At 40.0% G+C, this 25,902-nt stretch overlaps 1 protein-coding gene across 1 annotated transcript; it reads right to left on the reverse strand.

Annotated features, from left to right (window-relative positions):
- On the reverse strand, positions 1-24,413 carry LOC149122863 (coiled-coil domain-containing protein 7-like). Its single transcript, XM_089312500.1, has 6 exons — positions 24,085-24,413; positions 21,964-22,044; positions 17,706-17,789; positions 15,369-15,389; positions 14,705-14,737; positions 1-1,392 (listed from the first exon to the last, which is right to left on the reverse strand). Exons 1-6 carry the CDS (start codon positions 24,361-24,363, stop codon positions 1,228-1,230), a joined length of 663 nt encoding a protein of 220 aa, XP_089168626.1. The 5' UTR covers positions 24,364-24,413; the 3' UTR covers positions 1-1,227.
- Between the last annotated feature and the right edge of the window lie 1,489 nt (positions 24,414-25,902).

A 25,902-nucleotide genomic window follows, 5' to 3' on the forward strand; every position in this document is an offset into this window, starting at 1 on the left:
AAAGACATCCTTCGACAGGCATAAGCTTAACCCTCCACTAAGTAAAAAATACAACAAATGAGTATGAAGAAAAAACTACTTTTCCTCCGAAGTATAGACAAGGGTTGTAATCAGTACTCAAATATCAATGAACTTTTTTTTTTTTTTTGACAGGCAGAGTGGACAGTGAGAGAGAGAGACAGAGAGAAAGGTCTTCCTTTGCCATTGGTTCACCCTCCAATGGCCGCCGTGCTACGGCCGGCGCATCGCGCTGATCTGAAGGCAGGAGCCAGGAACTTATCCTGGTCTCCCATGGGGTGCAGGGCCCAAATAGTTGGGCCATCCTCCACTGCACTTCCCTGGCCACAGCAGAGAGCTGGCCTGGAAGAGGGGCAACTGGGACAGAATCCGTTACCCCAACCGGGACCAGAACCCGGTGTGCCAGCGCCGCAAGGCAGAGGATTAGCCTAGTGAGCCGCGGCGCCAGCCTCAATGAACTTTTATGTGAATGTAAAACCTTTACTTAAGTTGGTTATATATATTTTTAAAATGTTTGCCTATTTTTATTTGAAAGGCAGAGAAAAAAGGAGGTGGGAGAGAGGGAACAAAGATGGAAGGGAGGGAGAGTGAGATGGATCTTTCATCCACTGATTCACTCCCCAAATGCCTGCAACAGATAGGGCTGTGCTATGCCAAATACAGGAGAACAGAACCATCTGGGTCTCCAACATGGGTAGCAGTAAATCAGAAACCTGAGGCATCATCTGCTGCCTCACAGGAGGTATTAGCAGGAAGCTGGATCCAAAAGGCAATGTAGTCATCCCAATGGTGGCCTAACTTGCTGCTCTACAACCCCTGTCCTAAGATAATTTTTAATGAAGATATCAAGAACAATAATCAGATCTAAAATAGTTTCCCATTTATTACTGAGAGCCATCTGAACAAATAAGAACAGAATTTATAAGCCATATATTTCAAAGTCTAATAGCCACAAATGGCTACTAAGCACTTGAAATGTGGCTAGTGTGTTAGAAGCTGATTTTGTTAATTGAATTGAATTTTAATAGTCTGTGTAGCCAGTAACTACTGTATTGGATAGTACCATCTCAGAGCATTAAAATTTTCAGACAAGATCAAACTGACTAAAACAAATTTGATTTAGAAACCCTACGCACAGCCATAACACCTGACCCATTACCTTACATTCAATGCTACCTCTCTTATTATTTTTCATTCATTCTATTTCACTTACATAGTTGTAGACTCCCGTTCACGGTGCTTTCCCAGTTCTTTAACATTTTGCTCAAGTTGTAATATTTGTGCAGTGCCCGAGGTGAGCTTTTTATGAGGTACTGCAAGTTCATTTAGAAGAGTTGGCTCTTCACCTTGGAAATCCTCAGTTTGTTCCCATACCTAAAAGAAATTTAACGTAATGTTAGACAGGCAGTGGAGGTGGTAAAGTTTTCTTTCCAGTTATCTTCTCTACTCCCTACTAAGACAGTGTATAATATATACCAGTGCTCACCCTAATAAGTTTCAACAGTACCACCACATGGACACCACTGGAAAGGTCACTGGCCTGCCAGATTCCTATGGGCATCTTCCCCCAGGATTTCTTAGCAAAATTCAGCAGTGCATAACATCCCTTTGGGAATACTTCCAGCATATCATTTCTATGGATATGCTATGCCAATAGGTACAGTGGCTCCCTGCCAAGAGGTCATTCATTTCCTGGTACCACAGAGGACTGCGTCCAGTGTACCATGCTCATGGCAAGTTTTGAGTGAATTCAAAGCCACCAGGATGGCATTCGACTCAACTCCTCTGCCTTCCAGCTGTAACAGCTGCTCCCTCCCAGAAGATCTGGAGGTTAGCCCTGGGTTGAAAGAGTTGGGAATATTCATTTGTTCCTTCCTTGATCATGCTCTGCTTCCATCTAGGGGTAGAGGTTCTTCTCTACAGCTTCTGTTACTACATTATTTTTAATTGTCTTCATCCTCTTAGCAGAAAGTCTGCTGTTATAATTCTTTATATAAAACTTTCCCTAATCAAATTACTATACAGCTTTCATCTTTTAAAAAAAAAAGATTTATTTAAAAGGCAGAGTTAGAGAGAGAGGGGAGACAGATCTTCCACCTGCCAGTTTACTCCCCCAAATGGCTGCAAAGGTTAGGGCTAGGCCAGCCCAAAGTCAGTCTATGGGCTTTAACCAGATCTCCCACATTCAGTGGCAGAGGCCCAAGCATTTAGATAATCCTCTGATGCCTTTTCTAGGCTATCAGTAGGGATCTGGATTTGAAGTGGAACAGCCAAGTCTCCAATTGGCATCCATGTGGGATATCAACATCACAGGTGGAAGCTTAATTGGTTACACAAAGTGCCAGCCTGGATTCTTCTCTTGATTAAACTGGTATATTCAATTTCCCAATGGAGATTTGAACAAAACAGAAGATGAAAAAGAGCTAAAGGATCAAGAAATATACAGCGGGATTATAATCTATTACGCTTCAAACAGACCTCTAGGGTGCAGGTTCCAAAACAACTCGGAAAAGGACACACCCCAGGCTCATCCCACATTTCTCTAATGCAGCTCATAATACGCTCCAATGGGTTCAACATGCAGCTCTGTAAATGTAATATGATCACAGGCACTAACCTCAACCAACATGTACTGACAATAAAATCCATTAGCAATAAAAAGATCACTCAAGGATCCTCAAATACTAGCATACATAAGAATCCCCTGTAGAGTTCATGTTAAAGCAGATTCCTAACTCTCACACGAACATTTCTAAATTCAGAAATCTGCATTTATAAAAGGTACAATAGGTGATGGCTAAACATGATCCATCAACAATGTAAAACACTCCTTAAAAGGCAAAAGGTAATACAACTGCTTAGCTAATGTAACTCAAGCATAATATTAAGAAAATACTCAAGAGAAGTAATTACTGTTTGACATTTTCAAAAATACAAATATAGTTGTGCAACAAGGATTCACCTTAAGGAATATGAATGCATGAACTTGGATGGCAGGCACACTGGAGATGATGGTACACAGCACAAAGGCATGAGCAGTACATGCACAGGGAAGTAGACACATGTGATCGCTACTAAGGAAGTGCAATCAACACTCTGCACTGGGAAGATTGAATACTAGGCACAGATGGAGGTAAAGCCATCAAGAATGGTTACCCAACTGATAAAAATAATACTATTAACAGGGACAGGAAATGTTAGAAGATGTATAAGATCTGGGGGATGGGGGCCAAAATGGTGGTATAGGAGTGAGAAGTTCCAAGCCATGCAGGCAAAAATGGACAGTTAGCAGAGGGGATACAAACCAGTGCAGAATCACGAGGAGTTCACACAGAGTGGTTCAGGAGTCCACCAGAGATTGCTCAGGCCCACGCTGGAGGAGCACAGAGGAGGCAGGGGTGGCAGACAAGCAGTGAAGGAATAATGCAGGGACCAAGCAAGGAAACTGGCACCGCCACCCCCAGAGAACCAGATGAGAGGTCTCAAGTCCACGGAGCTGCAAACAGTGGCAGGCAGGGAAGCTTGGTGAGCTGTACTGCATCTGACACTCCAAGCAGGAAGGAGGAGAAATTGTACGGGAACAGGTGGAAAGGTTGGGCATGCCATGATCTTTCTGTGTCTTACCCCGTTCCCCCAGTCGGACCTACAGCTGGCATGGAGAAGGCATACTGATTGTTTACATTTTCCAGTGTAAGCAGGGGACTGCCGCATCTGCCTCCTGCACACACACCCATCAATTGCAGGGGCCACCTCACAACACGCCCCACCCGGGAACAAGGATCACAACATTTCAGAGTGATTTCCTTCCTACCACACAAGCTGTACAACAAGGAGTAGTCCTAAACAGAGAACACCCAAGCTCATTTCTCGCACCGTGAGAACTGCGCAGAGCTTAGTGCACCAAAGCCCTGGTACCCACCTCCATCACCATCCAGAAGTAAACAGAGCTCCAGGAGGCAGAGCTGTGTGTTTCCACTTGCAATGCACAGACACATAGCAGATCACAGCAGAGGAAAAACAATTTAAAAATACAGTCAACCAGAAATGCTAAAGAACAAATGAAAAATCCTGAATAAGAATAAAGAAGACTGTATGAATTCACCAGAGGAACAATACAAATCCTCAACAATGGAGGCTGAAGAAGGGATAGAGGATGTGCCAGAAAGGGAATTCAGAAAATTAATAGAGTACTTAGAAGCAATCAGAAACAAATTTATGATTCAAATGAAAAGCACTTCCAAGAAATTCAGATTTTAAAGAGAAGCCAGAATGAAATGCTGGAAATGAAGAATTCAATAGACCAAATAAAAAATGCAGTGGAAAGTCTTAGCAATCAAATAGATGAAACAGAAAAGTATCAGAACTAGAAGACAAACTTTTGGAAATAATACAGTCAGACCAAATACAAGAAAAAGAAATTAGAAAATTAAAAATCATGGTTGGAGAGTTAAGATTCTATCAAACGACCAAACTTATGGATCCTAGGAATTCCAGAAGGTGTGGAAAGAGGAGGGACTAAAAGGCCTTCTTAATGAAATATTAACAGAAAAATTCCACAAATCAAAAGAGAAATCATGGAGCCAGCATGGTGGTGCAATGGGTTAAAGCCCTGGCCTGAGGTGCAGGCATCCATATGGGCGCCAGTTCTGGTCCCAGCTGTTCCTCTTCCAATTTGGCTCTCTGCTATGGCCTGGGAAAGCAGCAGAAGATGGCCCAAGTCCTTGAGCGCCTGCACCCATGTGGGAATCCAGGGAGAAGCTCCTGACTTCTGGCTTCAGATTGGCGCAGCTCCGGCTGTTGTGGCTGTATGGGGAGTGAACCAGCAGATGGCAGACCTTTCTCTCTGTCTCTACCTCTTTGTAACTCTTTCAAATAAATGAAAATATTTTAAAAAATAAAAATCAAAAAATTTCTGGAAACAAATGAAGATGGCAATACAACATACCATAAAGTTTGTGGGATACAGAAAAAGCAGTGTTAAGAGGAAAGTTTATAGCAATTTGTGCCTACATTAAGAAACTGGAAAGACACCAAATAAATGAACTACCTATGTACCTCAAGGATCTAGAAAATCTGCAGCAAACCAAACCCAAAACCAGTAGAAGAAATGATTAAAATTAGAAAGAAATCAACAACAACAAAAGAAACAATACAAAAGATCAGCAAAACAAAGACGTGGTTTCCTTAAAAAATAAACAAAATTGACACACCATTGGCCCAACTAACAAAAGAAGCGAGAAGACCCAAATCAATAAAATTAGAGATGAAAAAGGAAATGTAATAACAGACACCACAGACATAAAAGAAATTATCAGAAATCACTAAAGAGAGATGTATGCCAAAACAACGGAAAACCTGTAAGAAACAGAGATTCCTGGACACATAAAACCTACCTAATATGAGCCATGAAGACATAGGAAACCTAAACAGATTCATAACCAAGACGGAGACTGAAACAGTAATAAAGGCCCTCCCAACAAAGAAAAGCTCAGGACTGGATGGCTTCACTGCTGAATTCTACCAGACATTTAAAAAAGAACTAACTCCAATTCTTCTCAAATTATCAAAACAATTGAAAGGAAGTGAATCCTTCCAAATTCTTCCTGTGAACATCTTAATTCCTAAACCTGAAAAGATGCAACAGAGAAAGAGAATTACAGACCAATTTCCCTGATGAACATAGATGCAAACATCCTCAACAAAATTCTGGCCAATTGAATCCAGTAACACATTAAAATGCTCATTCACCCGGACCAAGTAGGATTTATCCCTGATATTCAGGGATGGTTCAACATCACAAATTAATCAATGTGATATATCACATTAAATTGAAGAACAAAAACTGTATGTTTATCTCAAAACACAATTCCCTCTCATGACAAATACTCTAAGCAAACTGGGTTTAGAAGGAACATTCCTCAAGGCAATTTATGACACACCCATGGCCAGCATCCTATTGAATGAGGAAAAGTTGGAAGCATTCCCACTGAGATCCAGAACCAGATAAGGATAGCCACTCTCACCACTGCTATTCAATATAGTCCTGGAAGTTTTAGCCAAAGCCATTAGGCAAGAAAAGGAAATCAAAGAGATACACGTTGGGAAGGAGGAAATCAAACTATCCCTATTTGCAGATGATATGATTCTATATAGAGAGGATCCAAAAGACTCCACTAAGAGATTATTGGAACTCATAGAAGAGTTTAGTAAAGTAGCAGGATATAAAGACAACACACAAAAATCAACAGCCTTTGTATACACAAACAATGCCATGCTGGGAAAGAACTTCTAAGATGAATGCCACTCACAATATCTACCAAAAAAAAAAAAATCAAATACCTTGGAATAAATTTAACCAAGAATCTCAAAGATCTCTACAATGAGAATTATAAAACATTAACGAAATAGAAGAAGATACAAATAAAAAGGGCAGTATCTGCAATGTTCATGGATTGGAAGAACCAATATCATAAAATCTCCATTCTTCAAAAAGAAACTTACAGATTCAATGTGATACCAATCAAAATATCAAAGACATTCTTCTAAGATCTAGAAAAAATTATGCTGAAATTCACATGGAGACACAGGAGACCTCAAATAGCTAAAGCAATCTTATACAAGAAACAGTCGGAAGCATCACAATACCAGATTTTATGACATACTACAAAGCAGTTATAATCAAAACATCCTGGTCCTGGTACAAAAAAGATGGATACACCAATGGAGCAGAATAGAAACACCAGAAATCAATCCAAACATCTACAGCCAGTTTATATCTACGGAGCTAAAACCAATTCCTGGAGCAAGGACAGTCTATTCAACAAATGGTGCTAGGAAAACATGCAGAAGCATGAAGACCCCTACCTATAACTTACACAAAAATCCACGCAAAATGGATTAAAGATCTAAATCTACGACTTGAAACCATCAAATATTTGATTACATTGGAGAAACCCTGCAAGACATTAGCACAGGCAAAGACATCTTGGAAAAGACCCCAGAGGTACAGGCACTCAAAGCCAAAATTAACAAATGGGATTACATCAAACTGAGAAGTTTCTGTACTGCAAAGGAAACAGGAAAGTCAAGAGGCAACTGACAGAACTGGAGAAAATACTTTAAAATTATGCAACTGATAAAGGATTAATAACCAGAATCTACAAAGAGAACAAGAAACTCCGCAACACAGCAAACAACCCACTTAAGAGATGGGCCAGGGGTTGGCACTGTAGTGCAGTGGGTTAAAGCCCTGGCCTGAAGTGCCGGCATCCCATATAGGCATCAATTCTAGTCCTGGCTGCTCCTCTTCTGATCCAGTTCTCTGCTATGGCCTGGGAAAGAGTAGAAGATGACCCAAGTCTTTGGGCCCTGTACCCACATGGGAGACTGGGAGGAAGCTCCTGGCTCCGGATTGGCACCGTTCTCTCTGTTGCGGCCATCTGAGGAGTGAATCAGCAGATGGAAGACCTCTCTCTCTCTCTCTCTCTGTCTCTACCTCTAACTCTGTCTTTAAAAAAATAAACAAACAAAAAAAAAAAATAAAAAGAATTTGACCTTGAAATCTTCATGCTGGGGCCCTTGGCTGGCCACAGGGTGGTTGCCAGTGGGACAGAGGTCCCCACCTCATTTTTGGAAAGCCTGGAGGCGGTAAGTGAGACCTCCCTGTGTGAGCTGGGGGCTGCCTTTAAAAAAGACAGATGGGCAAAGGACCTAAATAGACATTTTTTAAAAAGACAAAATCCAAATGGCCAACAGACACATGAAAAAATGTTCAGGATCACTAGCCATCAGGGAAATGCAAATCAAAAGTACAATGAAGTTTCACCTCACCCCGATTAGAATGGCTTACATACAAAAATCAGCTAACAAAGATGCTGGCAAAGATGTGGGTGAATAGGCACATTAATCCACTGCTGGTGGGAATGCAAACGGTAAAGCCACTATGGAAGACAGTCTGGAGATTCCTCAGAAACCTGAATATAGCCCTACCACACGACCCAGCTATCCCACTCCTCAGAATTTACCCAATGAAATTAAATTAGCAAATAAAAACGATACCTGCACCTCAATGTTTATTGCAGCTCAATTCACAATAGTAAGACCTAGAATCAACCTAAATGCCCATCAACAGAAGACTGGATAAAGAAATTATGGATATGTGCTTTATGGAATACTACACAGCAGTAAAAATTAAACAAAATGGAGGAATCTGAAAAACACATGCTGAGTGAAATAAGCCAGTCCGAAAGGGACAAATATCATGTTCTCCCCGTTCTGTGACAACTAACTGAGCACCTAAAAGGAAAACTGTAGAAGTGAAACTGACACTTTGAGAAGCAATGACTTGATCAGCCCTTGTCCTGACTGCTGAGTAGCAGCTTACTATTTTATTCTTTTTAGTATTTTTTTTGTTCTACCTAACACCATTGGTATTAAGAATCTCCACAACAGTATTACAAAAAACCCAGTTAAGAGATGGGCAAAGAACTTAGACATTTTTCAAAAAAGGAAATCCAAATGGCCAATAGACAGATGAAAAATGTTCAGGATCATTAGCTGTCAGGAAAAAGCAAATCAAAACCACAATGAGATTTTACCTCACTCCAATTAGAATGGCTCTCAAACAGAAATCAACAAACAACAAATGCTGGAGAGGATGTGGAGGAAAAGGTACCCTAACCCACTGTTGGTGGGAATGTAAACTGGTAAAGCCACTATGAAGACAGTATGAAGATAACTTAAAAATCTGAATATAGACCTACCATATGATCCAGCCATCCTACTCCTGGGAATTTACCCAAAGGAATTCTAAAAGGAGGGAATGTCCAACATGGGAAGCAGAACACACAGCAGACTTTTAGAATGACAATTGCTTTCTGTAACACTCTGACTTCACAATCAGCCCTTAAGATTTCCTGGTCTGGCTGAAAAGCCCATGAGAGCATTTCAGGCTTGGAAAGTCAAGACACTGTGGCAAAAAATATCCCATATGAAGGATCTCTGTGAATGAGACCCCAGTGGAAAGAATGGGCCATCAAAGAAAGATGTACTTATCTCTGAAGGGAGGAGAGATCTTCCAATTTGCTTATGGCCTTGTCTAAATACTGACAGAGTGTGTGGTGACAAAAGGCTTCCTTGGCCTAGACAGCTCATGGCAAGAGCCTCAGGTGATCACTGACATCATACATAAGAGCGTTAATTGTTAATTTAACAAAAGAAGTCACTATGCACTTACTCCCCAGGTAGGATCTCTGTCCTTAATGAGTTGTACTATGAGAATTCACTGCAAAACTTGTTCTCAAACTGTACTTTATACATTGTGTGTGGGGGGGGTACAAACTTGAAATCTTTACTTAGCATAGAGCTGGTCCTTTGTATATAAAGTTAAACTAAACATGAATCTTAATGAAGAATGGGATGGGACAGTGATTAGGAGGTGGGAAGGGAGTGGGGGTGGGAGGGCAGGTATGAGGGAAAGAACCATTATATTCCTAAGGCTGTACCTATGAAATTTGCATTCATTAAGTAAGATCTTTAAAAACAAAAAAAGAAAAGGAGACAAAAGATATAAGAGCCAGAAAAACACAATTTGCAGAAAGCAAAGGAATAGGGCTTCCAAAATTATGAAATGTGGCACATATGTGGGCCAGCAGTTAGAGTGATATTTGGGATACCTATTTCTCATCCTGGAGTACTTGGGTGAGAGCCCTGGCTCTGATTTTCATCCACCTTTCTGTTAATGCATTCCTTGGAGGCAGCAGGTAGGGGCTCAAATACTTGAGTCCCTGTCAAATACGTGGACAACCAGATAGACTGTGGGGATCCTGGTTTCAGCATGGGCCAGCCCTGGATATTGTGGTCATTTGGGGAGTCAATCTGATAAAAGATTGATTTCTGTCTGTCCTTATGCCTTTCAAAAGAAATTAAACAAGAATGTGATCAGTAACATTAACTGTGGCTGAGATAAAGAAAAATGTCAAATTTAAAAGCATACAAATTACTAGGATCTATATGGAGGCTTTTTTTTTATTGTTACAGACACATAATCCAATTTGCATAGGTTGAGAATGCTTGGGAACTAACACAGTACATAGTAAATTAATAAATTTGGCTCTAAGCATATACTTTATAATCCACAATGAAATTGTTGTTTTATAAGAATATATATAAGCAATCAAAATGGTATTACTTGATATCCCTAGTTGGCTCTTACCAAGAGACAACACCCAGATTAATCTCTTCACTGGTGTCCATAATAACTAAACACACAGAGGGAAAGAAAGTAAACTGCTTTCATTATTCAAAGACCATCTATAATGTTGTTCTCTCCATTCACTTATAGATCCTGTTTCTTTTCTTTATTCCCTAGCAACAGTCTAATGACTGTTTCTCTATATGAATAAATTTGTATGAAAAGTAATTTTAGGGAGTGGGTAGTTAAAACAATGGTTAAGACAGCAATTGGAGATGCCCGTATCTTGTATCAGAGTCCTTGGGTTTGAGTCCAAGCTCCACTTCTAATTCCACATTCCTACTAATGTATACTCTGGGAGGCAGCAGGTGATGGTAGATACCCAAGTGCCCCTGATACCCACATAGGGGATATCAATGGAGATCCTGGCTCTGAGCTTCAGCTTGGCCCAGGTCCTTCTTCAGCCTTGCACAGCCCCGCTACTGTGGGAATTTGGAGAATGGACCAGAAAAATAGGTTATGTTTCTCCCTTCTCCCTGGACCTCTTTACTCTTAATAAATAACAAAATAATTTTTTAAAATTGGTTAGTAAAGGATAGAGAAATCTGCCTGTAACTGGAGGGGAATGTGACACCAAATGAGATCTATGAACATATTTTAAAACTTAAAAGGACACAGAAATGGAGAATGTTGAATATTCAAGAGAGACTTTAAAGTTCTTGAGAAGGAAGATGGAATCCAAAACACAATTGAGAAAGAGTAGTATCTCCATTTCAACAGGATAATGAGAAGAAATGAATAGACATTTTCACTGGTAGCAGGAATTGAAGGAGTATCCATCAACAGCTTGTATTTAGAGAATTCCAAGGGACAGGCTGAGTATGAAGACAGAAGTGAAGGAGAGGGAGTAGGTTTGAAACAGGGGCTGGCAGGGGTTGACCCTCCTTCCAGATGTGCAACGGAATTGCCAGATCTATTTGGGAGAACCTGCTATCACCTATTGTGTCATTTTCTACAGCTATGTTTCACAGCTGACCTACAGACCCAGAGGAAGAAGATACCTGTTTCTTCAGCTTATTTCTGTTGGGTGCAATGAAAAAAGAAAGAGATGAAGATCAGGACATCAAATTCACTGTAAGAAAATAGTCTGCAAGCCAATTACAAAGACAACTAAAAAGAACGCAAGAGAGGTCTTGAAGTCAAGCAATGGCCAGAGCAGTATTAAAAGCAATACTGGTAGTGTGCCACATAATGTTTCAGCCAATGACTCAATATACAGTAACCGGCCAATAAGATTATATCATCTAGTGATGTTGCAGGCATCTTAGTTTTTTAAAAGCACACTCTAAAAGTCACCTAATGACACATTTCTCAAAACACAGCCTTGTCATTAGGTGATACAAGACAGAAAACTATAGTTCAAAAATTAGTTGCCTGGGGAGAATGCTTGGCACAGTGATTAAGAGAACACTGGGCACCGCGGCTCACTAGGCTAATACTCTGCCTTGTGGCACCGGCACACAGGGTTTTAGTCCCGGTCGGGGCGCCAGATTTTGTCCCGGTTGCCCCTCTTCCAGGCCAGCTCTCTGCTGTGGCCAGGGAGTGTAGTGGAGGATGGCCCAAGTCCTTGGGCCCTGCACCCGCATGGGAGACCAGGAAAAGCACCTGGCTCCTGCCATTGGATCAGGGCGGTATGCCGACCAAAGCACACCGGCCGCGGCGGCCATTGGAGGGTGAACCAACGGCAAAGGAAGACCTTTCTCTCTGTCTCTCTCTCTCACTGTCCACTCTGCCTGTCAAAAAAAAAAAAAAAAAAAAAAAAAAAAAAAAAAGAGAGAGAGAGAGAGAACACTGGGGTGTCTGCATCCCATATTGGAGTACCTGGGTTTGAGTCCAAGCTCTGCTCCTGATTCCATATTTCTGCCAATTTGCTCCCCAGAGAGCAGCAGTGGTGGCCCAAGAGAGTTGATTTTTATAGCCCTTATCCATATTCCTGAGGAACAGTGATTTTTCTACTTACAACTTATAGAATTCATTATTTAGTGGAGAATTATGCTTGTAAATATCAAGTAAATTAAAAGTATATCATTGCAAAAATTAAAAGAAGAATAAGAAAGGAGGAAAGAGGGTTGGAACAAGGGAGGGAATGGTGGGAAATATCATTATGTTCCTAAAAGCGTATATATGAGAGACCAGCGCTGTTGCATAGTAGGCTAAGCCTCCACTTGCAGTGCTGGCATCCCACACGGGCACAGGTTTGTATCCCAGCTGCTCCTCTTCTGATACAGCTCTCTGCTATGGCCTAGGAAAGCAGTGGAAGATGGCTTAAATCCTTGGGCCCCTGGTGCCCGCATGGGAGACCAGGATGAAGCTCCTGGCTCCTAGCTTCAGATCAGCTCCACTCCAGCTGGTGCGGCCATTTGGGGAGTCAATCAGTGGATGGAAGACCTCTCTCTCCATCTTTCCTTATCTGTCTTTAACTCTAGCTCTCAAATGAAAAACCTTTTTTTAACAAGGGCATATATATGAAATTTGTTGCCCTTATATAATAAAAAATTTTGGAAAAAAAGTTTGATCCCTGCCACCACATGGGAGACCCAGCTCAAGACTGAGTCTCCTGGTTTTTGCCTGACAAAGCCCTGATACTGCAGGTATCTGGGAAGTGAACCAGCAAATAGGACATCGATAACTCCCTGCACCCTGCTTCTACTTCTTGTCTCTTCATTTCAAATTAATAAACTCAAGTTTTTTTTTTAATGGTAAGTTGCCTGAATTAGTTAGTTTTAAAATAAATCAATTTGGTTAGTGACAAGGTTCTACTGTGACTGAAGGTGGAGGCCAAGCATAAAGGAGGGCACTAGATATGTCAAGGAACTGAGAAATGAGGGTCTTGGACAGACAATGTACGGCGACAGGATTGAATGTAAACAGAAGAGACCAAGACAAACCCATAAATCGAACAATAAAAAGAGGTTAGTAGATGATAGCGAGGAAGTAGAAAATAAGCTGAATTTCCCAAATTGCAAGGAAATTTAAGAGGATAGAGCAATAGCGGATTCCACCCCAACTCCGCTTCTCTGAGAAGATGGTGATCGACACACCATAGTGAAAGAAGCAGCGCTTTCCAACATCAAAGATAAGTGTATCAGAGTCTTCTGTTCTTGGCTCAGACATAAAATAATGAGAAATTGCTAAGAAATAGGTACAGTTTCTATATGTGCTCTTTCATTTTAAATCCCAAACGAGCCTCTTTTCTGTAAAGAGTCTAGAGTGTTGAATTGGAATAAACCACAAGCACAGCCAAGGGAGAATTAGAATTAATCTGTAAATCACCAAATCTATGTATTATTCTATGAACAGCACATATAAAGTCTTATCAAAACAGAATTAAAAGCCTCTGAGGACAAAGGCCAGTAGTTCTCAAAATGGTGGTAAAGTACCTAAAATCAAAAGTATAAAATATCATTAAAATACTACATTAAATTTAAAGATAATATATACTACTTATCTACGCAAATATCATACATGACTTCTTTAATTACAGCAGAAACTTTAAAAGTGATAAATTCTGTTATCACTCTTAAAAAGTTCAATTTTCAATTATTCAATTTTAGGACAAAGAATGTGTCAAACTTGGAGCATACCAGATATCTGCGGGAATAGAGTGTATTGAGAAATATTCTACACATTTACTCTTCTACCTAAATCAAAAGATTACTTTATGGGGGCTGGCGCTGTGGCACAGTGGGTTAACACCCTGGCCTGAAGCGTCAGCATCCCATATGGGTGCCGGTTCAAGACCTGGCTGCTCCACTTCCGATCCAGCTCTCTGGGATGCCTTGGGAAAGCAGTGGAAGATGGTCCAAGTCCTTGGGCCCCTGCACCCACGTGGGAGACCCAGAAGAAGCTCCTGGCTCCAGATCAGTGCAGTTCCAGCCATTGCAGCCAACTGGGGAGTAAACCATCAGATGGAAGACCTCTCTCTCTTTCTCTCTCTGCTTCTCCTCTGTGTAACTCTTTCAAATAAATAAATAAATCTTTAAAAAAAAAAAGATTACTTTATAACCAATGTCTGTTAAGAATTTTTTTTTTTTTTTTGACAGGCAGAGTGGACAGTGAGAGAGAGAGAGAGAGAAAGGTCTTCCTTTTGCCGTTGGTTCACCCTCCAATTGCTACTGCAGCTGGCGCACCATGCTGATCCAAAGGCAGGAGCCAGGTCCCTATCCTGGTCTCCCTTGGGGTGCAGGGCCCAAGGACTTGGCCCATCCTCCACTGCACTCCCTGGCCACAGCAGAGAGCTGGCCTGGAAGAGGGGCAACCGGGACAGAATCTGGTGCCCCGACCGGGACTAGAACCCGGTGTGCCAGCGCCGCAAGGCGGAGGATTAGCCTAGTGAGCCGCAGCGCCGGCAAGAAATGTTTTAATTTATATCTACTTCAAATTGGTTTTCAAATGAGCTTAGATGTTATTTAACAATTAACAGATAATACTTACCTCATCCACCTGACTGACTTGTCCATGAAACCACTTTATTTAAAAAAATAGAATGAAAAAGAAGCAATTAATGACAAGGTCATTTTTGCAGTATTTATGTGTGTGTATTTACATGTGCTTGTATCTGTCACTCTTCATCTATCAAATATCAGTCCTGATCCAAACATCTCTTAGGGTTCATAATAAGATCAAACTGACATAAAAGTGAACATTTAAAAATATATATATAGTGATAAATTTTGGGGTTCTTTAATTTCCTCAAAACTTAAACACCTAGGGCAGTTAAGATGATTGCCTCTCACATCAGAAAGCCTGGGTTCAATTCCCAGCTCCAGCTCCTGACTCCCAATCTCCTGCCAACGCAGATACTGTGAGGCAGTGGTGTGGCTCAAGAAGCAGCGTCATTGTCCTCCAAGGAGGACACCGGGATTGAGTTCCTGACTTCGGGCTTCAGTCCATCCTGGCCCCAACTGTAAAGGGCTTTTGAAGAGTAAACCAGTAGATGGAAGTTCTATCTGTATGCCTATTTCTCTCTTTCACTCTCACTCTACCTCTACCTCTCTGCTTCTCAAATGTTTTTTTAAAACTTAAAAGCCCATTATTTATGTACATGTGTTCCTCTATTAAGTTTCAGAATGTTCAAACTGCAATATATTGAACATACCTTAGAAAGAGATTCCAAAATCTGGAAAATAAAGTCTAAATTAATATATTTAAAAACAAAATTCCTCACAATGTATAATATTTAGTTCAGGTCTTTTACAATTTTCAACAAAAATGCACTACTTGTTAAAATATAACATTATAAATCTACAGTTCAAAATTATACATTTATACTTGATGTTTTTTATAAACTTCTTCTAGACAACTTCTTCTGGAATAAAATAACTTTGTACCCTGAAATATATCCATATTATTAGGACCCACAACAATTCACATAAGTTATTTCATCTGTTTTCTTACTACAAATAAGGAATAAAATTTAAATTCCTCCCAGAAGAGCATCACATTTCTTTTCATACAGCAGAAAGTACAATAATGAATCAGAAACTCTAGGAGTAGGGCCAGCAATGATCTAGCCCTCCAGGTAACTGCTTTGACACTGAAGTTTGAGGATCACTAAATGAAATTTAAAAAGTACAGATCTGGGGCCGGCACTGTGGTGTAGCAGGTAAAGCTGCTGCGTGTAGTGCCGGCATCCCATATGGGCACCGGTTCAAGTCCCAGCTGCTCTACTTCTGATCCAGTTCTCTGCTATGGCCTGGGAAAGCAGTAGAAGATGGCCCAAGTCCATGGGCCCCTATACCCACGTGGGAGACCCAGAGGAATCTCCTGGCTTTGGATCAGTGCAGCTCCGGTTTAGGGAGTGAACCACTGGATGGAAGACCTCTCTTCCCCTCTCTCTCCCCCTCCCCCATCCCGTCCCTCTGCCTCTCCTCTCTAACTGGGACTTTCAAATAAGTAAATCTTTTTTAAAAAGTACAAATCTAAGCAAAAAAGGCTGAGACTCTCCAGAACATATGTTAGGACAAATTAGAATTCATGAAGAAAACTGTTTTCAGGTATATAAGGGTTTGGAAAGTGGTGTCCATTGAGGCACATTATTTTGTGTAACATTATTCACTCCACCATGAAGTGAGATTCTGAAGTTCTCCAGATCTCCCTTCCTGTCTTTGAACCTCATGGGACATAACAGTATGTCAATTCAACCATTTGTTTTAGCTAGAGTTCTAAAATTCTCTAAAATCACAAAACCTAGGAGTGTAGTAGCTTTCGGAACTACTTCATCTTTTATATTCTATAATTTGAAAATGATGTACTCAGGTGAAGAGTTCTAATTTAGCATTTATGTTTCTTGGCCTTCTGAGCTTCCTGAATCTGATTTGTTGTCTGACATTAATTTAAGGAAGTTCTCAGTTTTTATTGTTTCAAACATTTCTTCTACTCTCTCATATTTCTTCTCCTTATGGTATTTTCATAAGGTATGGGATACACCATTTGAAACTTCTCAAAGCTTTTGGATATTCTAGTTTTGGTATACTTTATAGTCTTTCTTCTTTCTTTTCCATTTTGGAGATTTCTGAGGTATCGTCAAAGCTCAGAGATTCTTTCTTTATTGGGTTTCCAGTCCATTAAAGGCATTTTTCATTTCTGCTTCAGTGTCTTACTCTCTAGCATCTCTTTTTGGCTCTTTCTAGAATCTCTGCTAAGGGGTTCTTGCATAGTCCCTCTTTCTTTGCATGCTGTCTACTTGACTCATTTAAACACTTTGATCATAGTTGTTTTTAAATTCCTCGTCTAATAATTCCAATAACCCTACCATATGTGAGGCTGGCTGTGATGTTTGCTGTCCTTTAATACTACATTTTCATTTTTAGTACGTTTCATAATTTTTAGATAGTCATATTTGTGTTTCTTTTAAACTGCCCTGTTTTGCAGTTCAGTTTATTACATGGTGCCTCTCGTGAGTGGCTACATTCTGGTTTGTCCTGGTCTGCTGGGGACTACCACAGGAACTCAGTCCAAAACAATGCCCTCCCACAAATTTTGCTTAATACACTAAGATCCAGCAATCCTAAGTCGTCCTACAAAAATACTCCGAATTTGTTTTACCACATTGCTTACAATAAATAGAGAGAAGCTATCAAAATATTCATGAACTAAAAAATTTATAAATGGCATTGAAAATCATAGACAAAAACAGAGAATCCATATTTTTGTAAAATGCATTTCCATGAACCTTTTGAATTCCTCTCATTACTTTTGTAATACAAATTTACTTATAAAAACCAAAATATAAACAATCTCTTTGAAAACACAAATGATCTAATCAATGCTATACTTAAAAAATCTACAGCACTGAATGTCTGTAAGTAAGAAGGAAAAACACTGCTTTCCAATGTTTATAACTTCAAACACTGAACCTTAAGCTAATGTCATAGACAGGATATCATACTCGAGTGTTAAAACTTTACGTGTGGTGGTTTAAAAGAATACATACATTATGTTCCTGCTTAACTGCTGCTTCCAGCTGAGCTGCCAAATGTGAACAACGCATCAAGAATGACTTGATATCTTCTCCAACCTTAACAAAATATCAATTTACTTTTATTTCAGAATTCATATTCATATTGGTCAATTTTTAACATATTAAACAACTTTTGAAAAATATTTTGGGGTTTTATGTATAATTTAGTTCCCTCAAATATACAGGACAGGAAAACTATGCTTGAAATGCCATACTAGCAAATGCTCTCAGAAAAAGGGAAGAAAGCACATTCTCAAGGGTGGCCAATTAATGACATATACCCAGTGGTATCTCTACTCGCATACTCCTCTACACAGCCTCAGACAATCAAACATCACAGTCCTAAAGTCCAAGAAAGTGTCACCACTGAGTGTATGTACTATAAATACCTCTGTTAGAAAACGAGAGCCGGCGCCGTGGCTCAATAGGCTAATCCTCCACCTTGCGGCGCCGGCACACCGGGTTCTAGTCCCGGTTGGGGCGCCGGATTCTGTCCCGGTCGCCCCTCTTCCAGGCCAGCTCTCTGCTATGGCCAGGGAGTGCAGTGGAGGATGGCCCAGGTGCTTGGGCCCTGCACCCCATGGGAGACCAGGAAAAGCACCTGGCTCCTGGCTCCTGCCAGGATCAGCGCGGTGCGCCGGCTGCAGCGGCGGCCATTGGAGGGTGAACCAACGGCAAAAGGAAGACCTTCCTCTCTCTGTCTCTCTCTCACTGTCCACTCTGCCTGTCAAAAAAAAAAAAATAAATAAATAAAAAAATAAAAGAAAACGTGAACTTTGGGGGCCAGCACTGTGTCATAGTGGGCTAAGCCTCTGCCTGTGGTGCCAGTTCATGCCCCAGCTGCTCCTCTTCAATTGAGCTCCCTACTAATGGCTTGAGAAGGCAGAAGATGGACCAAGTGCTTGGGCCCCTGCAACTGTGTGGGAGACCCAGAAGAAGCTCCTGGCTTTATAGCTCCTGGCCACTGGAGCCATTTGGGGTGCGAACCAGTGGGTGGAAGACTCTTCTCTGTCTCTCCTTCCCTATGTCTGTAACTCCACATCTCAAATAAATAAAATCTTTAAAAACAGAAAAAGAAAATGTGAACTTTGATTCTAACTGTAAGTATACTTGCCAAGAGCTATACAGTTTCTCAATCTTGTCTAATGGGAAATATAAATACTTATGGGAATAAATAGCTACAGATTAAATGTCACAATTACTAAATATCTTCTAACAGAACAGTGATTTGCAAACAGAGAATTGACTTATGAAAAACAAATCATAGATGCTGATATAGTTAGGATTCTCAGAGTGGTTCTCCACGAAGGGGGTGTTCCCTAAACATTACATTTTAAACATGCATGTATTGGTCATGGTAAAGACCTACAATTACCTAGAAGAGGGAAAACTGAAATAATAATCCAGGAGAGTGAGAAAATGAATGAACTAGATTTACTAAATCACCAATACACAACATTAGCAGGCTTGACCCACATTCAAGTTCCAAAAACAGACTGATTTGATCAGGCTTGAAGTTTAACCAAATGAAATCAATGAAGCAGAAGAAAAGAAAATGTATAAGGGAGTGATAAGAGTGGATCACAGCAGGTTGGCGCTGTGGAATAGTAGGCTAAACCTCCAGCTGTGGTGCCGGTATTCCATATGAACACCAGTCTATGTCAGGCTGCTCCTCTTCTGATCTAGCTCTCTGCTATGGCCTGGAAAAGTGGTGAAAGATGGCTCAAGCACTTGGGCCCTTGAACCTGCAAGGGAGACCTTGAGGAAGCTCCTGGCTCCTAGCTTCAGATCAGCCCAGCTCCAGCCATTGCAGCTATTTGGGGGGTGAACCAGTAGAAGGAAGATCTTTGTTTCTCCCTCTCTCTGTGACTCTACCTCTCAAATAAATAAATGTTAAAAAAAAAAAAAGGTGGACCACAAATTTTAAACTGGGTAAGTAAGGACATGAAGAGGAGTTGGGACAATAAAAAGGCAGTGGAATGAATGGAATCAAAGGCTTTTTGGTATAAATTAATATACAGACTTTGAAGGAAAAGATAGGAAGTAGTGGCCAATGACAGATATTAAAATTTAAATTATAGAACAATTATTGTTAACAGCAAGGACTAGGAGATGTCACCTTAGTCATTTAGTGAGAGAAATTGAATGGAAGATAAGATCTCTGAAGGAAAGGAAATCAAAATTAACTAAAATGCTAGAGTATTTGAAAAGCTTTTATATGTGTATTGAAATCATCAAGAATTATGACAACAGGAGTGTTATAAGTAGAATATATTACAATATTGGCTACTAGTCACCTACTCTATATTGATTTTTCTTTTTTCCCTTACCAACATGACCTCAATTTTATTGAGGATAGGAATATACAGTAAATAATAACAATAATAAACTTATTGGCCTTATTTACTCATAAGGGTAGTCACATATCCCAACCAGGCCAATAAGCTGGGGAGCACTACCAGAAAGACCCTTAGAAGGGGTTCAAAAATATTACTTAAGATTAGGATATAAAAATACAGGAGCAGTCTTCACTTCAGTGTTAATATCACAATAAGAAAAAATATAGAGTAAGAATTTTTACGCTTTCCTTAAGAATACCAAAAAAAAAAAGATAACACAAGGAAGACTTGTGAGTTAAGTCCACAAAAGAGTAGGCACTTTGTAGATGGACAAGGTAACAAAGCCATTTCCCACCTAAAGAGAGAACAGTGGAAGGAAAGGTCTTTAGCTCAGTATATCCAGTCTGAAATCTGAAAGAATGATGAAAATTGAGAGTTGCTGACAGCCAGCTAGCCTGCAGATGGAATGGGTTGAGGAAGAGTTAATCCTCCACCTGTGGCGCCATCATCCCATATGAGCACCGGTTCTAGTCCTGGCTGCTCCTTTTCCAATCAGCTCTCTGCTATGGCCTTGGAAAGCAGTAGAAGATGGCCAAAGTCCTTGGGCCCCTGCACCCCTGTGGGAGACCCAGAAGCTCCTGGCTTCAGATCGACACAGCTCCAGCTGTTGTGGCCATCTGCGGGAGTGAACCAGTGGATGAAAGACCTCTCGACCTCTCTTTCTCTCTGCCTCTGCCTCTCTTTATTTCTGCCTTTCAAACAAATAAATAAATCTTTGAAAAAAAAAAAAAACACAATAAGGTTTTGCCTCACCCCAGTTAGAATAAATCAAAAGAAGCTGGCAAGGATGTGGAGAATAAAGTACCCTAATCCACTCTTGTTGGGAATGCCAACTAGTACAGATATTGTGGAAGACAATATGGAGCTACCTCATAAAGCTTAAAATAGATATACCGTAAGACCCAGCAATCATACTCCTGGGAATTTACCCAGAGGAAATGAAATCAGCATATGAGAGAATTCTATGTACCCCTAAGTTTATTGCAGCTCAATTCACAATAGCTAAGGGAGGAAATCAACCCAGATGCCCATCAACAAATGGCTGGGTAAAGAAAATGTGGTATATGCACTATGGACTACTACTCAGCTATACAAAATAATGAAATATTGCCTTCCACAACAAAAAATGGATGCAACTAGAAACCATCGCACTCAGAGAAATAAGCCAGTCTCAAAAAGACAGCTACCATATGTCTTTCCTGATCTGTGGTAATAGAGTACAAAAAATAAATTTATTAGTGAAATGGACAGTTTGAGATTGTTTATAGCCCTTGTCTCTAGTATTGAGGAACACTTTTTTCCTTCTAGTTGTTATTTACTTAGTGTAGGGTTAATCTTACGATTATAAATTAAACTGAAAGTAGATCATTGTAAAAATTAAAAAGAAAGAATAATAAAGGAAGGAGGGAGAGTGAGAGTGTGAGTGGAGGGAGTATAAAGTGGGAAGTATCGCTATGCTCCTAAATCTAAATCCTAAATGCAGGATTCCAGTGCTGCAGGTGGAACCTTAGCCCACTATGCCACAGCACTGGCCCAAGAAAATATCTAAAGTGACTCAAAACACACATCTCAGGCCATCATCCCAGTCCCTTAAAATTAAACAGGATAGGCATTTTCATTACAAGTAGTCTCAAGATACTGCTGTTCATTAGTAACTTTTAAGGTAGCTACAAGATTTTTTAAAAATCAATATATTACTTTCAAGTTTCCTAAGAGCATCATTTTCACAGATGGGGAATTTATTCTCAGAAAATTTATGGAGTCTAAAAGACTAACCCTTTTCAGCATTAGTATCTCTATGTTTGGGGTTACATATTCTCACAGATAGTTACCTCTTCCTGTTCAGGTTCCACATTTTGTTTTTCTCCTCCTTGAATGTCTAATCTAAAAGTTTCTTCCAAAGTAGAAACAAGCTATGAAAAAAAAAAAAAACAAAGCAAATTAAACACTTTCATAATTTATATTAGTGCCATTAAACATAAAAGGTTTGTACCTATTATTCCAGGACTCTCCTAGCATTAAGACTTACTCCTATTTAAGCCATAAACTTAAATTTTCCATCCCATACCTCATTATTCATCATTAAGAAGCCAAAACAATGCTTGGCCCTAAACCCTATCAACAGAGATATTCTTCATGGCTGTACAATTTCTATGTTGATAGGTATCTAAAAAGCAAAGAATCTACCCAGAATAGTTAACGGATTAGGTAAGTTTTCCTCAATGTCTGACTTCCTTGATTTTCTCCTCTGAAGAGAGTAAGGAAAATAGAAATATGAATACCTAAGTAATGGCTTTTCAAGAAATTTTTTGAGTTCACCCCTCAAACCTTGAGCAAATTAAGAGAGGAAGAAGATGTACAATTTGGGACATGTTCAATCGGACTTGCCCCAAACGGTGGAGTTAGAAACGTGCCAGGGGATTCCAATACAATCCCATCAAGGTGGCATGTACTAATGCCATCTCACTAGTCCAAGTGATCAGTTTCAGTTCACAAATGATCACACTGATAGGTCTAAGAGTCAAAGGGATCACACAAAAAAGACTAGTGTCTGCTAATACTAACTGACAGAATCAAAAAGGGAGAGAACGATCCATCATGGGAAGTGGGATACGCAGCAGACTCATAGAATGGCAGATGTCCTAAATAGCACTCTGGCCTCAGAATCAGCCCTTGAGGCATTCAGATCTGGCTGAAGAGCCCATGAGAGTATTTTAGGCATGGAAAGCCAAGACACTGTGGAAAAAAAAAAAAAAAAGAAGACCTATATGAAAGATCTCTGCAAGTGAGATCCCAGTGGAAAGAACAGGGCCATCAAAGAAGGAGGTACCTTTCTCTGAAGGGAGGAGAGAACTTCCACTTTGACTATGACCCTGTAGGAATAAGATTGAAGTCGGCGAACTCAAAAGGCTTCCATAGCCTTGGCAACTCATGACTAGAGCCTAGGGAAATTACTGATGCCATAAACAAGAGTGTCAAATTGTTAAGTCAACAACAGGAGTCACTGTGTACTTACTTCTCATGTGGGATCTGTCCTTAATGTGTTATCCAATGTGAAGTAATGCTATAACTAGTACTGAAACAGTATTTTACACTTTGTGTTTTTGTGTGGGTGCAAACTGATGAAATCTTTACTTAATATGTACTAAATCGATCTTCTGTATATAAAGATAATTGAAAATGAATCTTGATGTGAATGGAATGGGAGAGGGAGCGGGAGATGGGAGGGGTGCGAGTGGGAGGGAAATTATGGTGGGGGGGGAAGCCACTGTAATCCATAAACTGTACTTTGGAAATTTATATTTACTAAATAAAAAAAAGTTTAACAAAATATTTCATGTTCTTCACTGCTCTTCTTTGATAACTGGTGTATTTACAATTCAATTCTGGGTCATTGTGCAAAGAGAAACACAAAGGAAGGGTACTTTTTCCAACACCAAGAACTAAAGTTTTTTAAATACAGAGAAGAGTTACAGGCATGAAATGAAGAAAGGTTTATCTTTAAAAGTTCGACTTCCAAGGGAGGTCCTAGTCTGGCATCTGAGAAGCTGGATTTTGGAAGTGTTCCCACCATGCACTGAGATTTGCAGCTCACTATTCCTGACCTATTTGTACACTGTGGTTTGTTCTCAAAATCTGTTTTCCTTACAGAAATCTGGAATTTTGGCTCATGCTAGGCAGACACTGTTTCTAATGATTTTCCCTAGTAGATATTATACTTGTATTATCATACTTTGTTGCAAGAGAATTTAAACATATGGGACTCCAAAGGTAGAAGACTCTTGCAAGCTCAGAGCTGGTTTCTTCCAGATTTCCCTTCATGTGTCACCAGTTAAAAATCTGAATCACCAATATTTACTATAGGTTGAGTCTTATGCATCCTCCTACAAAAATCAATAAACCTGGGAGTAGTCATGGAGATCCCCGAGCACAGGGACCAGTAACTGTCTTACCATCTCCAGACGTTTGGTGATCATCTTGATCTTTTGGTCTTTCCCTGTTAACTCCTGTGTCTTACTCGTCTGAATGGGCAAAGCGTATCGTAAAAGGGATTCTCCTGTTGGTGGAGATCTTAAGACCATTGGCTCCATTTTATCATGTACTAACTTTCCACTACGTTTTTCTTTTAGTTTATGCGACAATGGTGCCTTAAGCAGCCCTTTCTTATACATCAATTCTGGAACATTTGCCAAGGCAGCACTTGTAGATTGCAGGTACTTTGATGGCTTCATTTCTTTTTGGACTTAGCTTCCAAGTTACAGATGAAAAATTTAAGTCCTCCCTGTGAATAAAGCATAAGAGAGTCACAGAATTTGATCAATAAAAATAAAGTTATTCTAACAAAATTCATGTACTATATTTATTATTATTTCTCTAATGTTTTACCAGTTTTCTCAGAGTATATCAAACAACTTCTGGGAGCTACAATTATATTTTTGGTTATAATTACTTAAGCAAAATGAGCATGAAAAGCAAAATGAGTTAAGAAAGTATCTAATTTACATCAATAAATTATTTAATCAAAATAAACAAAATAGTTAAGGCACTATTGTCTTTAAGCTATGCCATTAATACACACAATTATTGCCATTGTACATGTGTGTAAACTGCACTAAGGAATTAAAAACTAGCTAAGTGTCACAAAGCTGTTAAGATTTAAAGCTGGAATTCCAGGGGCTGGTGCTGTGGTGTAGAGGGTTAGACTGCCACCTGCAGTGCCGGCATCCCATGAGGGCGCCAGTTCCAGTCCCAGCTGCTCCACTTCTGATATCTAGCTCTCTGCTGTTGCCTGGGAAGGCAGTAGAAGATGGCCCAACTCTTTGGGCCCCTGCACCCATGTGAGGGACCCTGAAGAAGCTCCTGGCTCCTGGCTCTGGATCAGTGCAGCTCTGGCCATTGCAGCCAATTGGGTAGTGAACCAGCAGATGGAGGGATCTGCTGGTTCTCTCTCCCTCTCTCTGCCTCTCCTTCTCTCTCTGTTTAACTCTTTCAAATAATAAATCTTTAAAAATAAACAAAAAAAAATTTTAAAGAAAGATTTAAAGTTGGAATTCCAAAACTGATCAATTTGGTTACAAATCTTGCTTTTCTATACCATTTGTTCTCCATATGAAATAATGTTCAGTTGTTTAAAGAGCATTTAGCATTTCATGAAAATGAAGGGGGAAATAGATGGATATGTCTGATTAAAAATGATAGAAAGGAAGGGGCACTATGATGCAGCAGATTAAGTTGCTACACGGGATACCCACAGCCCATATCTGAGTGTTAATTTGAGGGCCAACAATTCTGCTTCTGTCCAGCTTTCTGTTAACTGCATCTTGGGAAGCAGGTAATGATGGCTTAGGTTCTTGGGCCCTTGCTACCCATGTGGGAGACCTGGATGAGATGCTGGGCTCCTAGCTCCAGTCAGGCCAGCCCTAGCAGTTGCTAGCATCTGGGGAGTCAATCAGTAGATGTGTGTGTATGTGTTTGTGTTTGTGTGTGTGTGTGTGTGTGCATCCCTGCCTTTCATGTATATTTTAAAAAAGCTTTTTTAATGATGGAAAAATTATCAATTTCTGTGAAGATGATGAATTTCAAAGTCAACTCTGGGGAAATCACAAAGTGGAGATGGAAATATTCTTAGTAAGTAGCAAACAAAATTTAACTAAGAAATCCCTCAAAGACCGATTTGTGTATGGGGAAAATAATACAGGGATGCAGAGAGTGGAAAGTGCACAGACAACAGTGAAAGAACATATTTTTAATTTTTTTAAATAAAAGATTTG

This window comes from Oryctolagus cuniculus, chromosome 13, assembly GCF_051225735.1.
Source record: "Oryctolagus cuniculus isolate XC-2025 breed Fujian yellow rabbit chromosome 13, ASM5122573v1, whole genome shotgun sequence".
NCBI lineage: Eukaryota > Metazoa > Chordata > Mammalia > Lagomorpha > Leporidae > Oryctolagus > Oryctolagus cuniculus.

Excerpts from the sequence above, each read along its gene's own strand:
- LOC149122863 (XM_089312500.1), bottom strand. The coding sequence starts at position 24,363 with ATGAAGCCATCAAAGTACCTGCAATCTACAAGTGCTGCCTTGGCAAAT. Across the intron at positions 22,045-24,084 it reads TCACCAAACGTCTGGAGATG|CTTGTTTCTACTTTGGAAGA; the intron begins GTAAGACAGTTA and ends TTTTTTTCATAG. Across the intron at positions 17,790-21,963 it reads TGGAACCTGAACAGGAAGAG|GTTGGAGAAGATATCAAGTC; the intron begins GTAACTATCTGT and ends TATTTTGTTAAG.